General features: G+C 40.0%; 1 protein-coding gene across 2 annotated transcripts in view; it reads right to left on the reverse strand.

The window, feature by feature from the left end:
* Positions 1 to 1,596: 1,596 nt before the first annotated feature.
* The window catches only part of rnf126 (ring finger protein 126), a 58,756-nt gene continuing 33,544 nt past the window's right edge, over positions 1,597 to 26,808 (reverse strand). The window contains exons 4-9 of one of the 2 annotated variants that reach the window (XM_041205091.1): positions 25,981 to 26,231; positions 25,479 to 25,547; positions 23,795 to 23,864; positions 18,935 to 19,028; positions 9,012 to 9,127; positions 1,597 to 5,533 (exon numbers count right to left, since the gene is read on the reverse strand). In XM_041205091.1, the coding sequence (XP_041061025.1) occupies positions 5,384 to 5,533; positions 9,012 to 9,127; positions 18,935 to 19,028; positions 23,795 to 23,864; positions 25,479 to 25,547; positions 25,981 to 26,231 (750 nt within the window). In that variant the 3' untranslated portion in view covers positions 1,597 to 5,383. Of the gene's footprint in view, positions 5,534 to 9,011; positions 9,128 to 18,934; positions 19,029 to 23,782; positions 23,865 to 25,478; positions 25,548 to 25,980; positions 26,232 to 26,808 lie in introns of both variants that reach the window. The other variant, XM_041205090.1, reaches the window with a different exon arrangement.

Below are 26,808 nucleotides of genomic sequence, written 5' to 3' on the forward strand. Positions count from 1 at the left end.
AATCTGCCACAGCCAAACACTCAAACAGTAAACTCTTTTTTTTAAGCATTGAACTTTAATTTGACTAAGAAAATAACTAGCTACTATATAACTTGTACTTCTACATGCTTGTGTGGGTGTTTTAAAGGTTGAGACAGTTTACTTTTAAAACTATCTTTATATCTTTACCTTGGTAGGTTTTTAACTCAAAAAAAACCAGCTCCTTTTTTGTCTTAAACTCAAGAAAGCCTGCCAGACTAATTTCTTCACAACTGGCATGAAAATCGTTAAGCACAGACAGTGAATAAATACGTTCATCCTCTCTAAATTCACTAAAAAACCTGGTTACGGTCAGACCTGGGGTTGTAGGACAGGGGAGTCATTTTTACCCTTCCTCACATGGTCGGAACACTATCCATAATCCTTTGCAGGAATGAGATTTCAAACTTTTATAGATACACATATGCCGCTAGGAAATGGCTTACACTTAATAGCATATCTTAGAATTATCTGCTCAACTGGGATCGATTTTCTGGACTAAGATTTTCCCTTTCTTTTAGTATCCAAATACTGGTCAAGATTTTTCTGAATAAGCACTTTCCATCACATTCCTGAAGATAAAGTTTGGAACTAAATGATTCACTTACACAGGTGAACGGTCCAGCGGTGTTACAAAATAATCAGTGAATCTGAGTTTATAATAAGCATGTGAATTCAAGCCAACATCATTTAACTCCTTACAAAGTTTTAAAGTAGATTTTTTAAAAATGTGTTCTCTAAATATAAAATTATCTGTAGTTACAGATGCATTAAGTGAGGAAATGCTTGGAATTTCTGGAATTAAGCCTGTGGAACTCAATGTTATTAATGATTTTTGGATAAGGTCTCTTGATGCCACCCTCCCCACCTTATTGCCTCTGGTAGAATGGTTCATCAGTCTGTGGAACATAACAGGGACTGAATTTGAAAAGTCATTTCACCGAATAAAACACCAAGGTCCTGCAACTTGATAAGGGGTTTATATGCATTTTAAAATCACATGACTGATCAGAAAATCCATAACTGATTTTTTATAAATGATGTACTTCACTTTTACACAAGGTGGCATTGTTGCATTGGAATGACAGCATGCAGTAAACCAGAAGAATAGCCACCTCCTACAATCTCTCAGGAAGGTGTATGTTAAATACCTTGTTACTGAAGAGACAGATTTAATAAAATATAACTAGTTCCTCAACAGTTCACTAATGCTAAATTCACCCAGCACAGACCAAGCCAAAACTAGCCTTGGCCTAAAGTATCCCTAAAACTGGGGATGGCGGTGAAGGGAGGTTGAGGATTGAAACGGCCTTTTTAATCTTACCCAGAGGTGACTGCTGGAACTGCACATGAACAGTGGGTAAGAACAGAGCCTACGATGGCACAATAGTTAAAGAGCCTGTCAACATCCGCTGGTGGTGGTGGTGGTGGTGGTGGTGGTGGGTGGGGGGGGGGGCAGCAGCAAGAGAAACACCTTTAGGCTGTTCATCTTGGCATTGTACATGTTACATTAGCATTTCCACTGCAGTAGTAATATGTTGCAACACAGTGGATTTATACAAAATAATTTCCCATAACTTTCAATTGTTAACCATTTTATTCATTGAAACTGCTATATTTATAGTACATTTACAAGTTACGCAAATATCTTCTCCACAATAGGAGCATCATGCCTGGACTTACTACCAGTTTGGTGATCATTTTTGTGCATCACTGTACTGATTATACTCCCTACACAATATTTACATACACCATAAGAAGAATGCTAGCAAGAGAGCTCAATTTTATCAGGTTACAGAAGTGCAGAGTTACAGGTCTCCTTTTGTTGCCTACTAAAGATCTGTTGCAATTGCCTTGCATTTCTACGTGCTTGAAACAGAGTGCATTTGCAGTGCTTCTCTGCAGGAAACGCTTCATGATTTAACCAGGACCAGAAGCAAGATTGCAGAGATGCTCAAAAAGGAGACTTAACATAAACTGATGCTGTCAACATATCAGCAACTTGTGTGATCTGGGTTTCCACTTATTTCTTTTCATCTCATTTTATATGCTGCAATTGCTGAAGAACACCTTTCAAATAGTTACACAGTTGAACAATTCAGTCTTGCAAACTGATTAATCTTATTGGAGATCTTTGCAGAACAGGGTTACAGTTTGAAATTACTCAAACCGTGAATGATGGAAAAATGATTTAGTCAGATGGACAAAGCAACATACTCATGTTATAGTCATACTTAGATGGGCCTGTGTTTTTTTTTAAATGGGGATGTGTGGTGAGAGTAATTAGGTCATTACATAAATACATGGTTGATATGAACGATTAAAAAGACTCATTTTTTTGGGTTTACCGCCACTTCCACACTATGTCTTACTTTTAAAATTATGCCTATCCTTTTTATACTCGAATAATGCCAAGCCCATTGCCTCTAACTAGACCATAATCTAAGTGCACATTCACCCCAGTGAGAGGTCAGCACACTGTTTTAAAATATCAAAAAAAAAACCATTGCATGTTTATGCAAATCGCATAACTTCAACCTTCTGAATCCCACTAGTGATCACCATGAAGTTCAGCATTAAGCAGAGGCTATTCTACATTCAACATCAACATACTGCTGCTTGAGAAGCAGTGACATGTAGAAGTGAAGAATAAGTACAATTGAAGGCTGATAAATTAACGCTAACCAATTATCCCTGATGTTCCACTGAAAGCATCTTTTAATTTAAAAAAACACACAAGGTGTGGTAAGTAAATCTTTATTTTTTGAATTATACTGTACTTAGAACAACCAACCTATTACCATTGTGCAATGCTTCTTCAAAATGGCTTCAAAACCATGGTCAGTAGATGAAAGGGACGATGTTTTAGATTAACTAAATTGTTCAATCGGGGAAAAAAAGTGCTGAATACAGAATAATTTTTTTTTAAAATTCCCCCAAAATTTATTTGTGTCAAAATAATTTTCAGATGCCTGGCAATATTCAGGGCACCAAAGCTATTGTGAACATATTGTAGACTGAAAACAGAATTGCATGCATTGATATACTTGTCAGTAAGTAATATAACAGTTGAGAGACAACAGAAAAAACAAATCAAATTAAATAATACATTCGTCTAAATTTGGTGCTGATTTTCGCATTTTAATGTCACTGCTATCATCTTACTTAGTGAAGGTTGACAGAATCTAGGTTAGACAGCTTTTTCTGGGTGGGAACATGTTAAATCAGCGCCAACTGTTGAATTATTCGGGAAACTTCTCTTCATACTTGCATTAGTTACCAAGAACCAAATCCTCAAATGCCCTTATCACAGATTTATCTCCATCTCAAAATCAACACCACAGTCAAAATCATAGAAGTGAACTTCTTTGCTCAAGTCTCAGGTATTGTTTTAAAATTCAGACATGGAATTAAGTTCTTAAATATACCAAAGCCCAATAATAAAATGCAGATGTATTTATAGGTACACATTAACAAATGATGTATATGTACATATGTTGCACTTCAATAAGATTGTTCAGGAGCACATTACAAAGTTTGTGGTATATGTAAAGTACTGCTTCATCTATACATTTTTTTAAAATTTAAAAACACTTCTCCAGTAGGTGATTTAAAACTTCATGTACTTTCTGCAGCTTTACTGAGTCTCATCCCTTCAGCCCCCATGTGTGTTTATTCAGCTGATCCTCTGGCTTTCAGATTCAAATGCTTCCCCACAGTCAACTGAGCAGCATACCTATCTGTGTGGGCTAGTTGAAGTCCATTTACTAATCAGCCATTGTTGACGTGAACCAAGACAATTCTGTTGTAGGGTTTGAAATCCTGTATTCCAGATCCCCAGGCAGCATAGCAAAATTAAAGGAAAGCTCTCATATTGATCTTAACAAAGCAGCAGGCTTAAGACAAGTGTAAGAAACAGACAAGGAACGGTGAATCATAAGCATATTTTCCCCTTATCCTTTCCTTACTTTACACTGGCAGCATACCCTTTTCGTCTCTGTTAAAAGCACAAAAAAACTTCACATCACATAAGCAACCTCATTAACTGTATACTAAAAGACATTTCCCTTACCTGCAAGTTGTGCATCACTATAGTTATACAACTTTTTTTTAAAAAAGTCAGTGAAAAAAATTAGGTGTTTAAGAATGAAAAGTTCCATCATAATTATTGAAGTTGGAAATCATGTTTCACATTGATCATTTAGATTTGCCTTTTATGAGAAGAATTGTATGTAAACAAAATCAAAGAGGACAACAGTTTTTTTTAAAAAAGAAATGATTATTCACTGACTTGTATACAATTGATGGTTGATACAGTATTAACAAACTCAGTAAATTCCACAAATTTACTAGTTATTTGCTTGGATCACATTTCTATACATTGTATGTTACCTACTGACAAGCATACTTTTGGGCATATCTCAAGGTTTTATGTCTTGCCAGGAAACCCAAGGAATACAGAATGTTTTACAGTGAGCCAATCCGGCTTTTTAAACAGGAAGTGACTAATAGCCCAGCTGCTGATAAATTAATGTTGCTGGACTCCGTCGTAAACTGCTTCGATTAGGTCAGTAGAGGCATTGCACTTCTTCCATGATTCAAATATTTTCAGATTCAACACAAGGAATGGTTGTTAAAAAGAATTTTGTCAGCATGTAATCAATTACCACTTCAATGTTTTAAGATAAATTGTCAGATATATTTTCTTCCCTCCCCTTCCCCCACACACACTCCTATCTCCAGTCCCTTGATTTGAAGCAAACAGCCCCCCATTTTTCTATTAAACAAAGATGGGAAGATGTTGGCTGTCATTGAGCTTTCCGTAGTATCTATAAAATTGCCAATCAAAAAAAAAATATTTTGAAAAAAATAATCCCTTTTAGTATGAGAAAAATAAAATTCAGGACTATAAAATAGAATGAAAATGCCCAGAGTTCAACAGCTGCATTCATCTTAAAACACATTACAATGGTTAAGGATTTATATATATTTGTGAAAGAAAGAACAGCAGACATCTTCCACTGCTTAAGATAATTCACAGCAGTATGATTACAGCAATGTGCACACAGGGCCTTTTCCACCCCAAGTGAGATGAAATAAATTGAACATAGCAGCTTGTCGATAAGAAAAATTTTTAAATCGGTCCCAGAAGTTAAATCTATAAAACAAATCTTGAAAAGGAAAAGTGGGTATTCATGTTCGAGTAGAGATTTTAGAAAAGAGTTCTTTGTTAAAAAACTCCATTTACTCTGGCTTTCTTTGTGCCATGCATAATACAATAATTTAAATTATAAAATGTTTCACGGTAGTCATCAAACACTTTTGCATATGAAAACAGTAAACCTTAGATGCTTTTTGTTCAAATTCAGGAATTGTTTGTTGAATTCTCATTACTTGGCGAACTTGAGGCAGAAGAGGATGATGAAGAAGAAAAGTTCATCCTTGATAAATCAGGAGGATTCGTTGCTGTGTTTTGCCCACTTAAGCTTTTCCGACAAACCGGACAGGTATCATGCTAGGAGTGAAGACAGAGAAATGTTGTATGAAACATGTCCGTGGCCCAAGCCTCTTCCCTCCCCTATCTAATAAGCTTCAACCCACTCACACCCTTAACTCCTCTGAAAATGCTTTCTTCATCAATGTTCCTTCTAATTTTTCTTCATTGTGTGTGGTGGTCTGTTTGTCACACTGCATGGTTCATTTAAGATGGCTGCACTTGTGCAAGTTAAAGGGAACATTGGTTGTGCATTGGGTATGTCGCAGATTGCTGTGCAACTGCATGCCTGTTCTGCTTAAAGGGAACACTGGATCCTGATACTTCCTCAGCCTCAGCATTCCATTGATGGTTCAACAGAAATCTCGCCTCTAGAATTCTCTATGCCTCTCTGCTTTCAAGAGCTTTTCTCCAACCACTCTGTGCACTGACACCAACTCCATTCTACTTGTGCTTCCTCTGCCAAAAAGGACCATTACCTTATCGTTATCTCTGCAAGCGCTGTTGGGTATTGGATAAAGACCTGAGATGGGTTTGTGCTAATCTGGAGTTTGCCAAGATCATGATCTCCAATTCTGTCCAGTAAGCTGTAAATCTTATATTTATTCAAAGCATTAAAAAAGGAGTAACCAAATACAATTCTTTCTAGGGGGTGGGGGTAGGTAGTGTATTCCTAGGGGATGGAAATATACATTGTTCTGGTGCGTTGTTCACATGGTTGCGATTTCACCTTAGGGTCGGTTCTTCAGGTGTCATGATGTAAGAATATTTGCTAACTTCTTCAATTTGGTAGACACACAAATGGATAATGCATAGGCATTCAGGAGCAGAAATCCTGTTGTTTTTCCCTCCTGCCAATGGCATCGAGGTCAACTGCAGTGACCGTAGTGCAACAACTGCAGCAAAAACATCAGAATCAAACTTGAGATCTTCTGGTTCAGGTGTTTCAGTTTCACAATACTTTTACCAACAGAGCCAATTGGAGCAATTGCATATGTTACATTTGATACTAAAATCTAGTTTGTACTGCAGAGCACTAACTATTAAAAAATCTGGTAGAAATCCAGGCAAACAGAGCCTGAAAGATTTCCATTTTCCCTTGAAATTAAGGAAATTGAAACTGCATTTATGCATGTCAACACTACGATCGGTGTGACACAGCAAAATCCAAACCTGTGCAGACCAGGACAACAGAGATTTTCTGTGATGTTCTCAAGTAATGCACTGCCTCCAGTCACATCAATAGTTCACCTGTAAACAGTGCGGCTACAAAACAGTTGTGGAATTTTGCTTTGCTCAGTATAAATGAAAATACTCAGTGGCTTTTTTCAATCACTGGGCTACTTGAAATCTAATTTTCTCGGAGGCGGGATGCTGCTTTAGAGAAAAAATTGCAACATTACCTCGTGTTTTGCCGTTGGAAGGCAGATTCAGTAGAGATGAACAGAAAGCACAAGAAAATGTGTATAGCTTTTATCGGACCATGCTAATGATATTCACATGTCTGTCTGACTGGATCCATGAAAGCTCCAATCTGACTCCCCAACAAAATTGTCAAAATTGAGTCAGTTCTGTTACAGGAGGCCAGGTAAATGGCGCGATGATCAGTGATGCTAAAAGGCTTGATCAGTGTTCAATGTCAACCGAGTGCATGCATGGAACTAGCCTTTCTGGACTTCTCTTCATGGCTGTGCTTGATGATGCAAAGAGGCATAGATGTTTGCATATACTTCCGCACAGCTGGAAGGCTCTTCTGCCCGAATACTCTATCGAGCCTCACCAAAGATCAAATAAGTCACAAGCAATCGTAATGAAATACTGGAAATACTGAAGCCATTGTTTTCAGTCCACATTCCAAACTCTGTTCCGTAGCTATTAGCTCCATTTCTCTCCCAGGCAACTGGTTGAGACTAAACGAGCCAGTTCTTAGCCTTGGTGTCATATCGGAGATCACATTTCTGGAACATCATTATCCCTGCCTCAGCTCATCTTTTGCTGAAACCCTCCTGCATGCCTCTATTACCCTCTAGAAACACTTTTCACTTTTGCTAATAATTTCTAGGCTGAAGCATGAAGTTACTTAGGCAAGCTAATGAAGAAAACCTTTGTGGATCCCCAGCAAGGAGCCAACAACGTCAAGAAAAAAGGGAACAAGCTAGTGGAAAGGGAAATTCTGCAAAAATTCAATGCCATAAAATACTGTATAAGAAGTCAAAGCAAATAAAAAAAATGATCAATCTCTTGTTAAAAAATACTTATATAGGTTATAAATTCTACAGATCGTCAAGGATTAATCCCACAGCTTTACTATTCTATTATTTCAGCATCATATTAAAATTTGTAGAATCAACTGACCCAGCAAGACAAAAGAAATTTTAATGGATTTTTTAAATTTATTTGTTCATGGGATGTGGGTATCACTGACTAAGCCAGCATTTATTACCCATCCCCAATTGCCCTTGAGAAGGTGGTGGTGAGCCGCCTTCTTGAACCGCTGCAGTCCATGTGATGCAGGTACATCCTGTACTGTTAGGAAAGGGGTTGCATGTGTTTGACCCAGCAACAGTGAGGGAACAGTGACATAGTTCCAAGTGAGTGTAGTGCGAGGCTCTGAGGGGAACTTGCAGGTGGTTGTGCTCACTCATCTGCTGCCCTTGTTCCTCTAGGTGGTAGAGGTGATGGGTTTGGAAGGTACTATCAAAGGAGCCTTGGTGAGTTGCTGCAATGCATCTCGTAGATGCAACACACTGCTGCGTGTTGATGGTGGAGGAAATGAATGTTTACGGTGGTGGGTGGGGTGCTGATCAAGTGGGCCACTTTGTCCTGGATCATGTGGAGCATCTAGAGTGTTGTTGGAGCTGCACTCATCCAGGCAAGTGGAGAGTATTCCATCATACTCCTGACTTGTGCATTGTAGATGGTGGACAGGCTTTGGGGATCAGGTGGTGAGTCACTCACCACAGAATTCCCAGCGATAAAAACAAAAAACTGCGGATGCTGGAAATCCAAAACAAAAACAGAATTACCTGGAAAAACTCAGCAGGTCTGGCAGCATCGGCGGAGAAGAAAAGAGTTGACGTTTCGAGTCCTCATGACCCTTCGACAGAACTAGTTCTGTTGAAGGGTCATGAGGACTCGAAACGTCAACTCTTTTCTTCTCCGCCGATGCTGCCAGACCTGCTGAGTTTTTCCAGGTAATTCTGTTTTTGTACAGAATTCCCAGCCTCTGACCTGCTCTTGTAGCTACAGTATTTATATGGCTGGTCCAGTTCAGTTTCTGGTCCATAGCAACCCCCAGGATGTTGATCAAGGGTGATTCAGCAATGGATAGTAAGGGATTTGTAGCCTATGTCAGTGACTTGTAGCCCATAAATGGACAGGTACATCAATTTTTATTCTACCAGGGAAACTGCACCGATTCTCAAAAGGTCTGAGCAAAAGTATGGAAATCTGTTCAATGGAACAATTCAATGGGACTGAATGGAGCATTGGTACTTACCATTTCTAGCCAAGGTATTATACAGTCATTATGGAATAAATGGTTGCACGGAAGTTGCCTAACAGTTTCTCCAACGCTGTAATCTTCTTTACACACGGGGCATTCTACACCAGAACCTGCCAAAAAAAAAAAATTAAACATGCAATTTCTTTCATCTGTTCCATGAAATATTGCATTGGAAGCAAACACAATCCAGCTGAATCAAATTGTTGACCAACTGGATTTTTTTTTTACAAATTCTGTGTTACAGGCCTTAGGCTCCATCTCAAAGGTTGTTTGTGATGCACACTTAGTTAAAATAGAACTCTGTGTCCTTATCATAACAAACTTTTCCAAATAACTCAAATGTATTTGTTTAGACTAGTAAAACAGGCGGTAGTGGTGGGAGGACAGTTGTGGGGGGTGGGGAGGAATTTATCTGTAGGCTGCAGACTAATCTAATTATGAGTATTTGTCAGCTAATTACATTCAGTATATTTTTAATATGAGGAATGCCTGGTTACTTAAGACCCTCCACCCAAGCACTTGCGGGAAGAGTGCTAATGATAAGGTATTCCTTGGAATGGTCCAATCCAGAAATAAATTTACCATAACCCACGCAGACCATTTCAAACCAGACAGCCCTAGGGCTTTAGCCCAAGGCATCCAGGTCCATGAAAATGTGCAGCCACACCTAGGTTACCATCAAGGCTGCAGTTGATTGCAATTTAGATAAATAACCACTACACCTTGCAGAGATAAAGGAGGAAAAGAAATTGGCAAAGCACCATTGCTAAGTGTTTTGCAATAACATCCAGGGTATTACCAAACCAGTCATCCGATGTCTAGCTTGTCAATGTGATATCAAATGCGTCTCTGGACTCATCTATGAGTAGAACTGCTGTAAGTTTTCAGGGATGGAATCACATATGGTGTACTCTCCAATTCCAGGGACATACTATGAACTCGGTGGTTGCAGAATTCCACAACACCTGTTAAATATTAAGTGTATCATGTGATGTTATATGTGAGCATCTCAATTTTATGTATCTATAATTCTTCTAACATTTAGAAATACAACAGAAGTTTGAGATAGTGAACTAAATACTGCACTTTGTATCCAATGACAAACATCATTTCATCTCCTTTGCATTGTGCTAAATCACCAGTGATTTTAAATTTCATAAATTTCTGTCTTGAAACAGAGGTTCTATTTTATCACTTTATAACACCTTTAGCCCACCATTCATTTTGATTGTCCCAACTTACCATTAGTGCCAAAACAGATTTGAAGTGTTCTCATCTGTAGGGAAGTCAAAAGTCATGGGAACAGGCAGGAAATTGGTGTTGAGGCCAAAACCAGATGAGCCATGATCTTATTGAATGGCAGAGTAGGCTCAAGGGACCCTTTTCGCCTACTCCTTACCTATTTCTTATGTAAAGTTTCAACACACAAGGACTTAATAGTATAAAGGTCGGGCATATAACGTGGGGCTGAGTATAGTACCTTCCACCCAGTGATGTACGAGAACACATGACCCACACCTAGGGTTCAGTGTGGTGTTGGACAGAGCTATGTGTAGAAGCAAGCATGGAGCCAGCTCCTAGCTTGGACCTTAAACGTACCTATGTATATAGTGTCTGGTAGTTAATAAATACTTACTGTTGAACTACTTAAGAATACGAATACATTAATATGAACTACCAAACTGCACCTAAACTGTACAACATGGTGGCAGCGAATGGAATAACTCAAACTCTTGTTGAGGTTACAGAAAAAAATTGAAAATCCTGGAAAACTGGAGGAAAAAAAAAAATCAAAGAAACGTTCTGACCTGAAGAAAAGTTCAATAATTGAAGGCATAGAAGGAAATCGCCATAGAAAAGCCTCAAAGAAAGGCTTGGAAGATGAAGTCAGAAATTAAATTCCTCACTGCAGAAGAAGACTCTGTTGAATCCCGTGGAAGTCCAGCTTCAATGCCCAGAATGTGCAGGGTCAGCAGGCCTAGCAGGAGTGAGCTAAAAGTTTTAAAATCCCTGGACAATGAGTCCTAAGAAAAGTTAAATACTGCAGTGGCTAGAAATTGCCATTTAAACCACAGTTCAAGAAACCAGATTCCCAAGTCAGCGCCTGAACACGTAATGGCCGAGTTTGCTCCAAACAATTAAAAAAAAATACTTAAAAATTAATCGTCACTGAGTAGGTAGCTTTAAAATCTCAGCAAAAGCCAAGATTAGACGCTTCCAAGACTGGAGAACATTGCGCTAAAATAGGAAAGGCTCTAACCAGTCGATCCAAGCAGCCATTATTGAAAAAAATTAAAGGATGAGATTGTGAACACCATTGCTGCAGGAGCCTACCAAAACCAGCAAGCGCAGGAAAAACTTTGTCACAAGCGTATGGTGGTGCCATCTTGGATTTTTGGAAACATCAAAGCTGAACCTGCAAGTTAAAAAGTTTAACCATGGATCAGAAATCCACTCTTCAGATCAATTTGGACTTATCAAAGGCCCAGATCAATTACAAAATTGAGGATGCTGGAGAAAGAGATTCCTAAAACACATGGTTGATTCAGATCTGGATAAAAGGATAAAAAGAAGCTGAATAAGTTAACACACTTCTTCATTCGGTAGGCCTGATTGCCAACAATATAATAGCTAGATAAGGAATCAACAAATCTTTGACAAAGTTTTAAAATCATTCAAGGCTTATTTTAGCCTCAGAAGTAACAAAATCCTTGAAGAGGCTAAATTTAATAAACATGTCCAGCAGCCAGAAGAACCTGTTGATTCCTCCACCAAGGAGCTGTATAGAATGGCTGGAGGTGATGATTATAGTGACCTGAAATCTGAGCTAATCAGGGATAGAATAGTTGTAGGAGTAGCAGACGATACACTCTAAACATGCTTCAAGCCATGGAAGATCTAATCCCTTGAGAAAGCCATCCTGATTGTCAGGCAATCTGAAATCCATTTGCAGAACAGGTCCATATTAAGGGGAGAAAACAAGCAGTTGCACAAAGTAAACCCCTCTGCCCAATTAGTGAACAGCAAAGAAACAGGGACACGCCAGGCCAAGGGAAATAATACCCTAACTGATCAGTAGAACCACCATGCCAGCGCTGTGGAGCAGTATCCCCACAGGTGTGACCAATGTCCAGCAATTTCAGCCCAATGCTTTCAAGCTAACTGCTGGGAAGCTGTGTAAAGCCAACACATTAAAATGCACAGAAGATCCCAAGAGGATTCACGAAGTCAAGGTAGCACACCAGGAAGACACACAACCATGCTTCTTGGGTGAGGTCAAAGATCTTGGATTTTCGTCCTAGACATCTCGGTTAATGGCCATCTCACAACTTCAAGTTGGACACAGAAGCTAGTGTTATGGTCCTATCAGACCAAGAACTGTGGCTGAGACACCTCTGACTACAAACAACAGACATATCAGTTTATGGGCCCACAAGAATCAGACTTTTGGCCATTGGCATGATTCTAGAACCATTAAGATATGGCGGCAAACAAACCTTTGAGCTGATATACATCATCTGTAACCAGTCTTTCTCTCTCTTGAGCAGAGATGCTTGTGTAGCCCTGAATCTCCTCAAAATAACAGATGATGTCAAGACAGCCACTGCCGTAAATCATACAGAATTGCAAGTTCCAGACAAGCTCCAACAAGAACGATTCTCTTGAATAGGACATCAGCTCTAAATTGTCTTCTCTCTTTGTACAGCAGGTTTGTCCACTTTCGTTACATGTGCCAAAAGCTTCTCACTGGTCAGTCAACCAATCACTCGGGGTGGGGAGGGTGGAGAGATGGGGTAGTAGTAATGATGTAAATATATGGGGTAAATTGGGATGACTTGTAAATATGTTGGATAAAAACTTAGAAGACTTGTTGGGGGGTTGGGGGGAGGAGAGATGAGAGAGGTGTAGTATAAGAGTCTGGCACATAAAGGGTTAATGTGGGACTAAGTACAGTACATCCCACAGAATGATACAAGAAAACACATGGCCCACACCTAGGGGTCAGTGTCGTGTTGGACAGAGCCGAATGTAGAAGCAAGCATGGAGACTCCTAGCTTGGACCTTTACTGTGCTCATGTATATTGTTTCTAGTAGTTAATAAATACTTACTGTTGAACTACCCAAGCCTATGAATACTTTAATAAGACCCACCGAACTACGCCCAACACCTTATAATACTTAATATTTCTATTTTAAACTGTTGTGTGCAAATGACAAAAACAGGACCAGTTTTCTTCACACTAAATTACTGACTGGGAAACTGAGCAGTGCAGTGGTTTAATCAGTCACCATATACTTATGGAACGAGAGTACAAATCTAGTCCAGAATGATGGAATGAAAGTCTAAAGTAAACATCCTAAATATAAACAGATTTGGGCAGTTTCAGTACAGTTCCTTTTGAGCCTGAGCCTACAGCATAAAACTATCCCTGACTCAGAACTAACTGGTACACGATGATTGGTGTAGGAAATGGAAAAATATGTCACATTGTGGCAGAATGGGGTGTTAAAATTGGGTTGATGCACTTTACAGAGCTCTCTTTTGCATCTGCATTTGCTGTAACTTAAGAGTGCCTGCTGCTAATAAAATCTTTACTACTTATGCCACTCATGGTTATTGTGACAAGCATCTACAATGTGCAATTAACACCAGCCATTTCCCATTGACATCAATGACAAGAGCATTTAGCTGTTTGCACTTTACTAAGGTGCGATTACCATAGCTATGTTATGACAACACATTGACCCATGACCTAAGATCTCCTGAGCATCATACCAAGGGTGTATCCAAAAGATGTGCTAGGGGACGCACACCCCACCCCGGAGTTCTGCATGTAAGCATTGCATGGCTTGCAGCCCCCTCCCCCCAAACCCCACGGAACTCCCCTCATCACAATCCACTATCAGAACTCCTGCACCAACATCTCATGACCCCCATACTCCACCACCCTACCCACTTACCGTCTCCCTGGTTTCTCAAAGTGGATGGGCCTTTAAACCGACCTGTTTTATGCCATAAAAAAGGGGGTGTGTCTTCCTTACCTTCGACTCAGGAACCCACTGCACTGCGCCGGCCTGAGTTGGAAGGTCAGGTGAGAAAGGTGTGGTTACATTTCAGGGTAAGTAACTAGGAGCAGAGTGACAATCCTACTGTGATTGCCACTCCACAGAAGTTACGGCCCATTATTTCACATGGAACCTTCACAGCCACGGGGTGGGGACTCAATGTGGAACTTTCCCCTTCGACGGGAGGGTAGAATTGGTGATATTGGATTAGCCCCCCATCATATAACTTGTCTTATTTTTCTCTCCATGGATTTCAGAGGCTCCAGGGGATAACGGGACAGTGGCTGCAATGCCCAGAAAGCAGTCATGCTTGCTTCAGAACTTCCTTGGTTGTAATGAAATCCATCAAGTTTATGCACCTTGAACTCTGCATTTGGATTTTCAGTTCAGCGACATAATATTGTCAACAAAATACTCAACCAGTTTTTCAACCTGAAAATCGAAGGAAGGAAGGAACAACTCCAGGTGCAAGGTAGAGAGAGGAGCATTTTTTTCACTCATTAACGGGATGTGGGTGTTGCTGGCTGGGCCAGCATTTTTATTTGCCCATCCCTAATTGCCCTCGAGGTGGTGGCAGTGAGCCGCCACCTTGAACTGCTACAGTCCATGTCGTGTAGGTAACTCACAGTGCTGTTAGGGAGGGAGTTCCAGGATCATTCACTTCCAGTTGTAAAAAAGTTAAAATGGTAATTGCACCTCTGAATGAGGACAAGATTGTATGATTTACTTGCATAATATCATTTACATTGTAGAAGCGACAACACCACACTGCTTTATGCTGTCAGACATGCCACCTCAATAATGCTTGTATACCAATGTGTAACAGGTTAGTAATATTCAGTTATATATTTTGTAGGTGAGACCAAAACCAGGGACCATAAATATAAAGTAGTCACTAATAAAACTAACAGGGAATTCAAGAAAAACTTAACCAAAGAGTGACTAGAATGTGGAACTCACAACCACAAGGAGTTGTTGACTTTAATAGCATAGGTGTATTTAAGTATTGCTGATAAAGAGAGACTTTTTTTGGTCAAAGCTTTTCGTCTTGCGTACATTCACAAGAATACCAAATGTAAAGGGAACAACAATTTATACTATGAAAAGAAGGTGCTGATTAGTTGGCAAGTACACTCCAATTGGTAGAAGCATTGCCATGGAGAATACACCAGTTGATGGTGACTGACAGTTAACTGCTAAGCATTGTTTGAAAGTTAAACCAGGCAGCTTGACTCTAATTGGTCAAGGCATTGCACTGTGAAATGAACCAGCGAAAGGCTGTCACTTGTTTTGTTTAGCTGAAACAGGCACAATGTCTGTACATGTTCTTTCTGTCTGCAAAGAACAGAGCCCTGTTTGTTATTATACGCAGTTTCCAGTACACGTTAATGTGCCATACTGCAAGCCCAACTGACAACCTTAAATTGGTCGTCAGCGTAATTTTTAGCACCCTGAATTACTTGGCAAATGTTGTCCAATCATGGAATCACATCTAATGTTGGACACAGTGCTGAGTTTTGCAAGCACGGGCTTGTTGGGTATGGTTTGTAACTTGCCTGTTGCAAACAGCGAAAGGGCCATGCTGTTTGACATGATCTGCCAGTCTTTGGGGTGTATGGCCTACATATGTAGCATTACATTGGCACTGAAATTCATATACCACCTTTCTCATTTGTATGATTTGTGTGCTTTTTTTTAAGCGATACGCAAGCTCTGTACTACCAAACGACTAGATGTATTTAAGGGCAAGCTACATAAACTCATGAGCTGGAAAGGAACAGGAGGATATGGGAATAGGAGTAGAAGAAGAGCAGGGTGGGAGGAGGCTCATGGAGTATAAACAATGGCATAAATCAGTTGGGACGAATGGTCTTTTTCTGCTCTGTACATTCTATGTAATTTATCTGTTTAAAATAAATTCAAATGTGCACCATATGCAACTTCAATCATTCATAAAGCATAGTGTGCTGCAGTTAATTACTGTCAGATCAATCCCTGCCACGCTTTTGTTGTAATATTTACACTAGCCCAATCTGAAATTTCACATACACCATTAACTTATAAGGTGGTGGTGAGGTGTAGATGATTAGATGAATCTTCAGAGCAATTCCAAAGGTGGCTCAGTGCATGGACATTCTAGAACAGCGGTGGACAAATTACAGCCGGCGGGCCGCACCCAGCCCTGTGGAGATTTTCATTCAGCCCTTGAACTGCATTGCATTAAGAATGGCCATAGGAAGCGGTCCAAGGTAAGCCAATGAGCAGTGGCTGGAGGCGAATATTCTTTTTTTGCGAGTTGGGAACAGAGTGCAATTGCCATGTCAAGAGGAGGGATTGCTCATATGGAGAAGCACTGAAACAGCACAAAGAGTAACCTGCTGATTGTCTCCTGATTTCTGCAGACTTCGTGTTGAGCACTGGAACAGATTTAACTGATGTGGTTTGAAGTGTCAGTGGGCATTGTATAGGTAGGTTATTAAATTTACCAGTTACTCTGCTTATCAAATATTTTAATTGATCTGGCAAACAAGCATTTACGCTGCAAAAACAGAATTACCTGGAAAAACTCAGCAGGTCTGGCAGCATCGGCGGAGAAGAATTGAACCCACCCACAAGCATTTATGCTGTTCTGATTTCAGCGGTTCATTCAATAATTATTCCATCCTTATCCATAACACAAATTCAATATAGAGGGAAAATCTGTAAATTTGATAGTAAATATCTGTTTTCTTAAAAGCATTATTAAATTACTCCAGGTTCAAATGCAGCACGTCCATGTTATTATTGTATATTATTATAATTCAGGCGAAGGTTCAGTGATAACTAATCCATTTGAAAAGGAGGCCTTCAACCAACACTCAAGAACCACTGGTCTAGCAAAAGGAAATGGCATATATATAAAAAAAAACCTCACACCCACTGCACATATGAACTTGAGGTGTCTCTTGCTGTACAGCATTTGTGTGCCATTTGGGCCTTGCTGGGTTTCATTAATTTTGATGTGACTAAGTTAGTATTACAACCAAGAAAGTTCAGAAACAAGCATGACTGCTTTCTGGGCAGAGTCAGTGTGTATATGAAGATCCTAGCACCAATAGTCTTTTTTTTTAAATTACATTTAGGGATGGACCTTCCCACATTGTTACAGCAATAGAAACTAAAATAATTGATGGACATCTACATTCCGTACTTGTTTACTTATAAATTACTCTATGCATGCATTAATGAGCAGTTTGACTATTTTAATACTTTTTTCTGTTCAATTCACCACTAACGAACACAACTCACGTCACAACTATTTTCTCACCACTGGGAACAGACAACAAAAAAGCAAATACTCTTTAATGTGATACCTCAATCATGTTCCCATGGCACTTTTAATTTTTTTTCTCTATACTTCAGCTCCTTCAAAGCATGTAATGTTCTGTGGAGATTAGGTTATGGTGACTTTGGGTCAGATTTGACTTCCTTATTCCCTGGAAAATACTCAACCAAGTAATTACAGGAGTGAAAGCTTATTAAACTGGAGATCCAAGATGCAAATCTAAATTCTTTCACTCTACACTATATTGCAGCATCAACATTCATGCACCATGCCCAATTTTTCATACACAGTGCTTGATTCCTAAACTAGAGTCCATTACCAGGAGAATGGAAGAAAGCTGTTAAATGAAGACTTTTGTGCATACTATACACACATTCTCATCACCATATTAAAAGCTGATAAAAGCAGAGGGCAAAAAATAAATAAAACTGGAGAAATCTGAGAATCAAAATTGTTATGACGCAAGGAGGCCATTTGGCCCATCATGTCTGTATCAGCTCTCTGAATGAGTAACTCACCTAGTGCTATTCCTCCGCTTTCTCCCTATGACCTGGCACATTCTTCCTTTTCAGATAACAGTCTAACTCTCTTTTAAATACTTCAATTGAATCTGCCTCCACCACACACAAGCAGTGAATTCCAAACCCTAACCACTTGCTGCTTGTAAGTGTTTCTCCTCATATCACATTTGCTAATCTTTTACTAATTACTTTAAATCTGTGCTATCTTGTTCTTGATTCTCTCACAAGTGGGAACAGCTTCTTGCTGTCTACTCTGTCCAGGCCCCTCATGATTCTGAATAGCTCCATCAAATCTCCTCCCAACCTTCTTTTCTCTGAGGAAAACAGTCTTAACTTCGGCAATCTATCTTCATAACTGAAGTTCCTCATCTCAGGAGCCATTCTTGTGAATCTTTTCTGCACCCTCTCTAATGCCCTCACATCCTTCTTAAAGTGCAGCACCCAAAACTGGATGCAATACTTCAGTTGAGGCTGAACCAGTGACTTATACAAAGTCAACATAATTTCCTTGCTCTTGTACTCTAAGCTCCTATTAATAAAGCCCAGGAAACTGTATGCTGTATTAACTGTTCTCTCAACCTGTCCTGCCGCCTTTAATGATTTATGCACAAATACACTCAGGTCTCTCTGCTCCTCCATTGTCTTTAGGGTTGTACATTTTTCTAATATTGTCTCTCCATGTTCTTCCTATCAAAATGAATCAAATAATTCAGATACATCTCAAACCAATTTTATGGGTGGTTCAGCTATTTTATCCAAACATCACATTCATTTTAACCGCCAAAATGTGAAGTAAAAGATTTCTGCATGAAGCCAGAAAGATCAAAATCATCCCATAATTATAACATGACCAAGTTATATAATTTGATCATACTTAATGACAAAAGTTCCATAACGTTGAAATTTCAGCAGCTGATCTATTTGTTGGTATATTCCTGACAAAGTTAAAACTGGGGGAGGAAAGAATAGCCAGGTATATGGTTACTGGTCCAAAGTACACCCACCTACATGTTCATCTGTTATTTCTACCGTGGGAAGAGTCTTGATTTTCTCTTTGTCTGCAGGAGGTGGGCCAGTATTTTCAAACTGGTTCAGAAGCTGAAGGAAGGAAATGATTAATTAGAAAATGAAGGCAAAGCATGTCGAATGTAGCATAATGAAACTGATTCTCATCTGTGTGCCATGGGCGCATGTACACAATCCACAGGGCGTACTGCAGCAACTTGCTAAGGGTTCTTTGGAGCACCTCCCAAATCTATGCTCTCCACCAGCTAGAAGGACAAGGGCAGCAGCTCCAAATTCCCAAGTCACACACCTAAGCTTGCATATTCCTTCATCACTGGGTCAAAATCCAGGAGCTCCCTACCTAATACCAACATGGAAGCATCTCCAGCACATGGACTGCAGCAATTCAAGATGGCAGTCGATACCATCTTCAAAATACACTTAACGATTTGCATTGATGCTGGCCTTGCCAGCAACAACCACATCTCAAGCATTAAGAAAAATTTGCCAAGCCACTTAAATTAAAAAAAAAGTTGGGCCCTAACTTCCGGTGGAGCAGCAATTGAGTTGGATTGCCCCTCTGCTCGAAATTGCTTATCCGGAAATCCAGGCGATCCTATCTCACCTGACCTTCCGACTCAGGCCGGGCATGATCTGTGGAGTGCAGTGCACTCTTGGGACCTACGGTTGAGGGCAGCTCAGTCAAAGGCAGGTAAGCCACAGCCCCTTTTTTTAGTTTGGTGTGGGGGGGGGGCGCGGAGAAGAAGAGAATCAGGCCTGAGGGACGGAGGGGGGGCAGCGGTGCTGAAATCAGGAGTCAGGGTGGGGGCGGAGGCTCAGCAGAGTCCCAAGTCCCGGTGAGTCCTGCGGGGGTATTCAGGGAAGGTCAGTATAATAGTTACCCTAAAGTTAAAAGTGCTTTTAATCCTTCTAACTTTTTCGTCAGTAACTACTGCTGTAACATAGCTGGAACAAACTGAAGTTTGCGATTTAAATCACATTTTTGAATGGTTCCCAGTGCAGGGCAATTGCCCATCGGAAGTCTGAACTTGCTGGACAATCGCCATGCAATCCTTACCTGGGAACTTCTTTGTGGGGGTGGGGGATTACCCACATCATCTTTGAGGCATCCCCCACTAAATACACTGACCTGGAGCTCAGACGTTAGGGCCCATTGCAACAATCTAGGTTTCCACAAGATTATGCTGGAACTACAGTCTCCCTCCCCACCACTGGGCCCCAATCCATCAGGATCTTTCTCCTCTTCATCACCCCTGCCGCCCCCCATGGGACCTGACCTGACCCCAAGGCCCAGCCCACCCTGACTCCCACCCGCCCACCCCCGACACTCACCCCCCCACCCCCAAGGCCTGATCCTCTCTCCTGCCCTCCAACCTCAAGGCCTCCCACCTCCAACCCTGCCCCCAACTCAAGGCCTGGCCCAGCCAGGCTCCTTTCTCCCCTAACCCCACCAACTCTCCAAGGCCTGGCTTGATCCGACCTGACCCAACCTCCTCAAATCCTACTCTCTTACCTTAAACATTTACCTTTTCAAAGGCCTTTAAACCTGACTGGAACTTTAAATTCACCTGGATTATGGCAGCCAGTGCCATAAGAGGGCGAGGGTACGGTTGGATTACTTACTTTCAACTTTAAAGCCCTCGACGCCAGGCTCCGGGGATGAGTTGCACTGCCCAGATCTCGCCCGTCCTGAGTCAGAAGGGTCGGGCGGGATAGGATCGCCTGGACTTCAAGCTAAGAACTTTTGAGCGGAGGGGCAATCTGACTCAATTGCTACTCCTTTGGAAGTTACGGCCCATAACGATCTGCTCAGGCCAATCGCTACTCAAAATGACTAGCCTAAGAAAAGGGTTTTAGATTTATCACTTATTCTTAAAAACAATCAGATGACTGGCAGTAAAGCCATGCTATTTGTAATTCTACCACTCCTAACAACAATAAGACAAATACAGGTTAACACTGTCCTTGACCCAATAACAGATGAACAAAAACTTATTAAAAACTGGAAGAAATGAGTAGAATTGACTCATGTTTTGCCCTTTTTTTTAAAAAATATTTAAAAAAAAGTACAGGTTTCTGTGCGCTACATCAGGCAGCCCAAAATTCAAAAACAGCAATCTTGGCATTGTTATGAAGACTAATCAATACAATCTTTAAACAATTTTTTTTTTAAGCAGATGCCTCAAGTGAGGCTTAGTTCTCTCAGAAGAGACTTAGATGACGACTTAGCCCAGAATATTGGGAACATTTTTAGAAACCAGCAAAGTATAACTAAAAAAAGAACAAGGTGGAGAAACTGGAGTACGAGAGAAAAATAGCGCAAGAAATATAAAAACAGGCAGTAAAAAGAGAGTGGCTAATCTAAGCATTAGTCCCTTAGAGGATGAGGCTGGGGATTAGTAATGAGAAACCAGAAAACGGCAGAGACTTTGAATCATTTTGCATTTGCCTTCAAGGGAGAAGACAATGAAAGCATCGCAAGAATATGAAGAAATCAAGGGGCAAAAAAAGGGAGGAACAGCCACGGTCACTAGAGCAAAAAGTACTAGGAAAGCTAATGGGACTAAAGGCTTACATGTCACCTGGGCTTGATGGCTTGCATCCTAGAGTCTTAAAAGAAGTGGCTGCATTGGCTGTAATCTTCCAAAATTCCTCAATTCTGAAAAAGTCTCAGCAGATTGGTAAACCACAAATAGAATGCCACTATTCATGAAAGCAGGGAGACAGAAGGCTATATGCCAGTTAGTCTAACATCCGTCACTGGAAAATGTTAGAATCCATTAATAAGGAGGTAGTAGGAGGACACTTAGAAAATCATAATACAATTAGGCAGAGTCAACATGGTTCTTTTGAAAGGGTAATCATGTTTGAAAAATTTATTCAAATAGTTGTTTGGTAGTAAAGAACTAGACTGCTGCTGAAAAGAGAGGGCATGCCGTCAAAACTCATCTTGCACTTTTCAGGGCAGATTTGCAAGAATACCAACTGTAAAGGGAGCAAGTGCTGATTAGTTATTAGAGTGAGGATGTAGAGTGAGGTGGTTAAAGGGGAACAAGCAGATGTAGGCATTTGGATTTCAAAAGGGCATTTAATAAGATGTCACATAAAACGATACTGCACAAGAGCAGAGCTCATGGTGCTGGGTGATATATTAACATGGATAGAAGATTGGTTAACTAACAAGAAACAAAATCATGGGTCATTTTTCGGTTGTCAACTGTAACTCGTGGAGTCCCGACATGGATCAGTGCTGGGGCCTCAACCAATATCATGTACATTAATGATTTGGATGAAGGGACAGGTTACACTGTTGCCAAATTTGCTGATGATACAAAGATAGGTAAGAAAGCAAGTTGTGAGGAGGATACAAAGAATCTGCAAAGGGACCTAAATAGGTTAAATGAATAGGCAAAAAAAAATTGCAAATGGAATATGATGTAGGAAAGTGTGAGGTTCTCCACTTAAACAGGAGGAACAGGAAAACAATGTTATTTAGATGAAAAGAGACTGCAGAATGCTGCTTAAAGAGGGATCTGGGTATCCTTGTACATAAATCATCAGAAATTAGGATACAGGTACAGCAAGTAATTAGGGAGGCAAATGGAATGTTGGCTTTTATTGCAAGGGGGGTGAAGTATAAAGTAAGGAAGTCTTGCTACAGCTATATAGGACATTGGTGAAATTACACCTGGAGTACTGTGTACAGTTTTGGTCCCCTTACATAAAGGAGGATAAATTTGCACTGGAAGCCATTCAGAGAAGGTTCACTAGGGTGATTCCTGGGATGAAGCGGTTGTCTTATGAGGAAGGGTTGAGCAAGTTGGGCCTATATTTAGAAGAATGAGAGGTGATATTGAAACATCTAACATTCTTAGGGGCTTGACGTGGTAGATGTTAGAATGTTTCTTCTCGTAAGGAAATCTAGAGCTGGGGGCACAGTCTAAAAATAAGGGACCTCCCATTTAAGATGGAGATGAGGAGGAATTTCTTTTCTCAGAGGGTTATTAGTCTTTGGTGTTCTTTTCTCCACCATGCAGTAGAGGCTGGGTCACCGAATACATTCGAGGCTGAATTAGACAGATTTTTGGTCCAAAAGGGAGTTAAGGGTTATGAAGAACAGGCAGGAAAATGGAGTTAAGGCCACAATCAGAACGAGCTACTGGAGATCAACTGACACCTGAGGAGCTATACCCCAATAAGCAGCCAATACCTTCCATGAGAAAACGTAAAGGGAAATTGCATGAGATAATTTGGGTGCTGGGGTGGGATGAGGAGAAAAAGGAGAAATAAATCGGAAAAAAAAAAAACCAGAAAAACATTTTACAAACATGAGAAACATGTTTTTTGTCCTCTGCTGTGATAAAACCTCAACTTATTCAATACACTGTAACCTCTCCAGTCTGAAATTCTGGGGACCAAATCAATTCTGGATTTCGAAATGACGTAGAATGCCTAACCACAAGGTGTGAGACATGGAAAACACCACTGATATAAATGTTTACCTTAAGTATAAAACAGTAATAAAACATTATAAGTCAGGAATAAAAATTGTTTCATTTATCCAAATAACGTATCTTCTATGTTTCCGCTTCCAAAGTACTATACTAAAACGATGCCATGAGTTGCTTGGGTCTGCTTAAAATGTTTCCAAACAGCTGGTGTTTCTGAACAATAGATTTCCGGAGTGGAGAAGTTACAATGTATAATGAAACTTCCATTCACAAAATTAGTAGCACCTTCACTTCTCTGTCAGAAGCTAGGTCAAATTACTCTTTCTTGTATCCATCTTCTTACTATAATTCCAACATGAACAGTGTTGCACTAACCAGATTAACTACCTGTGTAATGATAGTGTCCAAGCCATTGGCTCCCCACGCATAGTCCATTGGATTTGAATGCAAAACACCCCTATAAGGCAGAGAAAACTTTACATTAAAAATCAGTCTACAAAAACAGGTGAAATTTTAGTTACACTGAATACTGACTTTGTTAGCTTTCAAGTTGAAATAAAACACAACTTCCTTCCCACTCCCTCACCTATCCCTTCCAACACTGAGTTGCAGGTTCCATTTCTTCAGCCAAGTGACCATTTCCATATGTGAGCCTGATCAGACAGCATTGCTGTTTGACAAATACATTAGAACATGAGTCTATCCTTACACAAGGTTCACATTTCCAGAATACTAGCAATTCTCACCCTAATCCATTCAGGTCCACAAGCTCAACAGAGTGATTGAATCAGAGAACTTATGGTCTTGAGATATGCAAATCCACATCTCTCCAGATTTCCCTACAAAAGCACTTCAGGATTCTATTTAATTTAAAAGGGTATATTTAACAACAATTCATCTCAAAAGGCCAACTATTTGGATCAAAACAACAATATCACAGGGCCACACAGCAAGGAAGATCCCATAACTGTGCCAACCTAGCAGACATTAGCTGATGCATTGGAAAGGGACTGGTGAAGTCTAAAGCATAGAACTGACCTACATGGAGCTGAAGCCAGGAGCAGAAAACCAGTACTGGGGAGCAGCAAATTAATGTGATAGTAGATGTTGACCAAGAAGATAGTCAACATCAACTGAATCTCATATCCAATTGGTAGTTGATCAAGATGCGACTGAAAATACATTGACCAAAATTTTCTCATGAGGTAATCATGACATACACTAAATTCCAAGCATTCCAGCTTTGTGGAGAATACCTTCCTCCATATTTTATTGCATTTTTGATTACAATATGCTGCAACAAGCATGGGGGTAAATTAGACAAAGCATACTCAACGTTTGGTGTAATTCAATTCAGTGATGATTTTCAAATCTTCATAGTCTTTATGTAAAACGGTGACCAAATCAAAAGTCCCTACTTCTCCCTTCTGGTCTCCAAAGTAGATTCAAGTTAATGGGTCAATTTGGAATCAAGTGCAAACTTGATGAAGCAAATAAACTGGAAAATAAAAGGCAACGAATCTGACAAAAGTTGCTATCAGTTGAATTATACTGCACGATTGTGCTCACTAAATTTCAGCTGTGTTGTCTGCCCTAAGAACACCTTTCAGATCCTGTAACCTCAAAAGGTGATAACTGACCATTAACTAGATGATCAATGCTATTTATTAGCCTAATAGCAGCTTTATGTGCTACAATTCATTTTTATCAGCGCAAAATAATCCACTTCATAAAATATTGCTTTTCCTTGTATAATTTCCTTATGCATGAATTAGTTGGGTTAAGTGTCCAGTTCAAATTCCGGTTCTTTCTGGGAGCTTACATAGCCAATTCCATGTATAATCTGCATTCCAATAATGGCATACACCAGAGATGCACCATTACTATCTTCAGGAAAATCTTGGCTATTGTGATAAACTTTGTTCAAGAAGAAAAGAAAAATTGCATAGAAATTTGACCTCTCATTTCTGGGAAATAAATATGTCTCAAAACAGATTGTGACAATTTTTTTAATAACTAGGCATTCAAACTTCAATATAAACCTTTTCAACAACTTTGCAATACAGCTTACCATGGGCCCAATCCCAAGTTTGGCACTGCTGTGGGTGCAATGATTCCATTAACCAATTGTTGAATAATCCTGTAATAAACAAAAGTTTGAATATTATTTCAAGCTACAATAGGTGCAAGCATACGACTGTAGGTTCCAATATGGATAATCTGACAACTGCTGCCATCGTTTCTATTATACCACATACATAAAAACGCACCTCTATTTAAACCACTATCACAACCTAAAATGCAGCTGTAGTGTTTGCCATGCATATGTTTTTAATTCATTTACTATACATTTGCTGTTGTGAAACCCTCGCGCCAACTCATACCCACATTGCCCAGATTTCATATACATGCCCCCAATAATATTCTTGGAACTAGACACGGCAGTAAAATAGACACCAAAAAGCAGCTTTAATCTAAGTTACAGCTAAAGACAGGTATCGAAGTAAACATTTATCACCATCAACAAGTTTCTTCCCCCAGTTGAATGCTGAAATTCCAGGAGATACACTTACCCTTCTAGAGTTGGCACTCCTTCATTTCGTGTTGTAGGGCGCCGTGATGGGAACCGGGGTGCTCTGGGTTGTCTAGAACTATACCGTGGTCGCGACTGGTGTTCCCGTTCCCTCCTATTTTCAGAGTCTCTGTTTTCTTCTGAACTCTGGTTGGCTCCAAAGGGGAAGGGATCAAAGGGATCATCCAAAATGCCAAATGCAAACTGTCCATAGCTCGCTTGTGGTAAGGAAAGCAAGTGCTGGTCTAAACCCTGGAGCAAACAGAATTTTAAAGCAAGATTAGGAATAAACATTTTCTGCTTTTCAAAAAAAAAAGTGTTTTCAGTTTTCCTTTTGGTCCTCGCCTATACATTTCTCAAAGATAGTTATAGAATACACTCCTAGGCCTCTGTAGAGGTTTAGATTTTCACTTTTCTTTTCATGCAGGCTGGTGGCTGTTTCCCCTATTTCTTATATTACAAAAGATGAGTCATAATAGTTTTCCTTTACCTAGCTTCCAAATTAAAGTCATGTGACCAGCTGTCTATGGGACAAGGACTGGGTGGTTGATATGGAAATAAGTCAGAATGTAGGGGAATTGGTTGTAGGTGGCATTTAAATTGTAATTAGTCAAGGCGTCAATAAGTACTCAGAAACCAGAGAAGGGCATATTTAGTTTATATCTATCACTCATCATTTAGATTATCGTGGAAGCCATGCAGTCCAAAAGGTGTCAAAGAACTAGCAGATTTTCCTATCGTTCACAGTTCTGCCAGGAAGTCTGAACTCCACAGGATAAGGTGAAATTTAAGTTGTCCAGATGGAATAGCACATCTGACAAATCTGATG

This window comes from Carcharodon carcharias, chromosome 14 (genome assembly GCF_017639515.1).
Source record: "Carcharodon carcharias isolate sCarCar2 chromosome 14, sCarCar2.pri, whole genome shotgun sequence".
Taxonomy (NCBI): Eukaryota; Metazoa; Chordata; class Chondrichthyes; order Lamniformes; family Lamnidae; genus Carcharodon; species Carcharodon carcharias.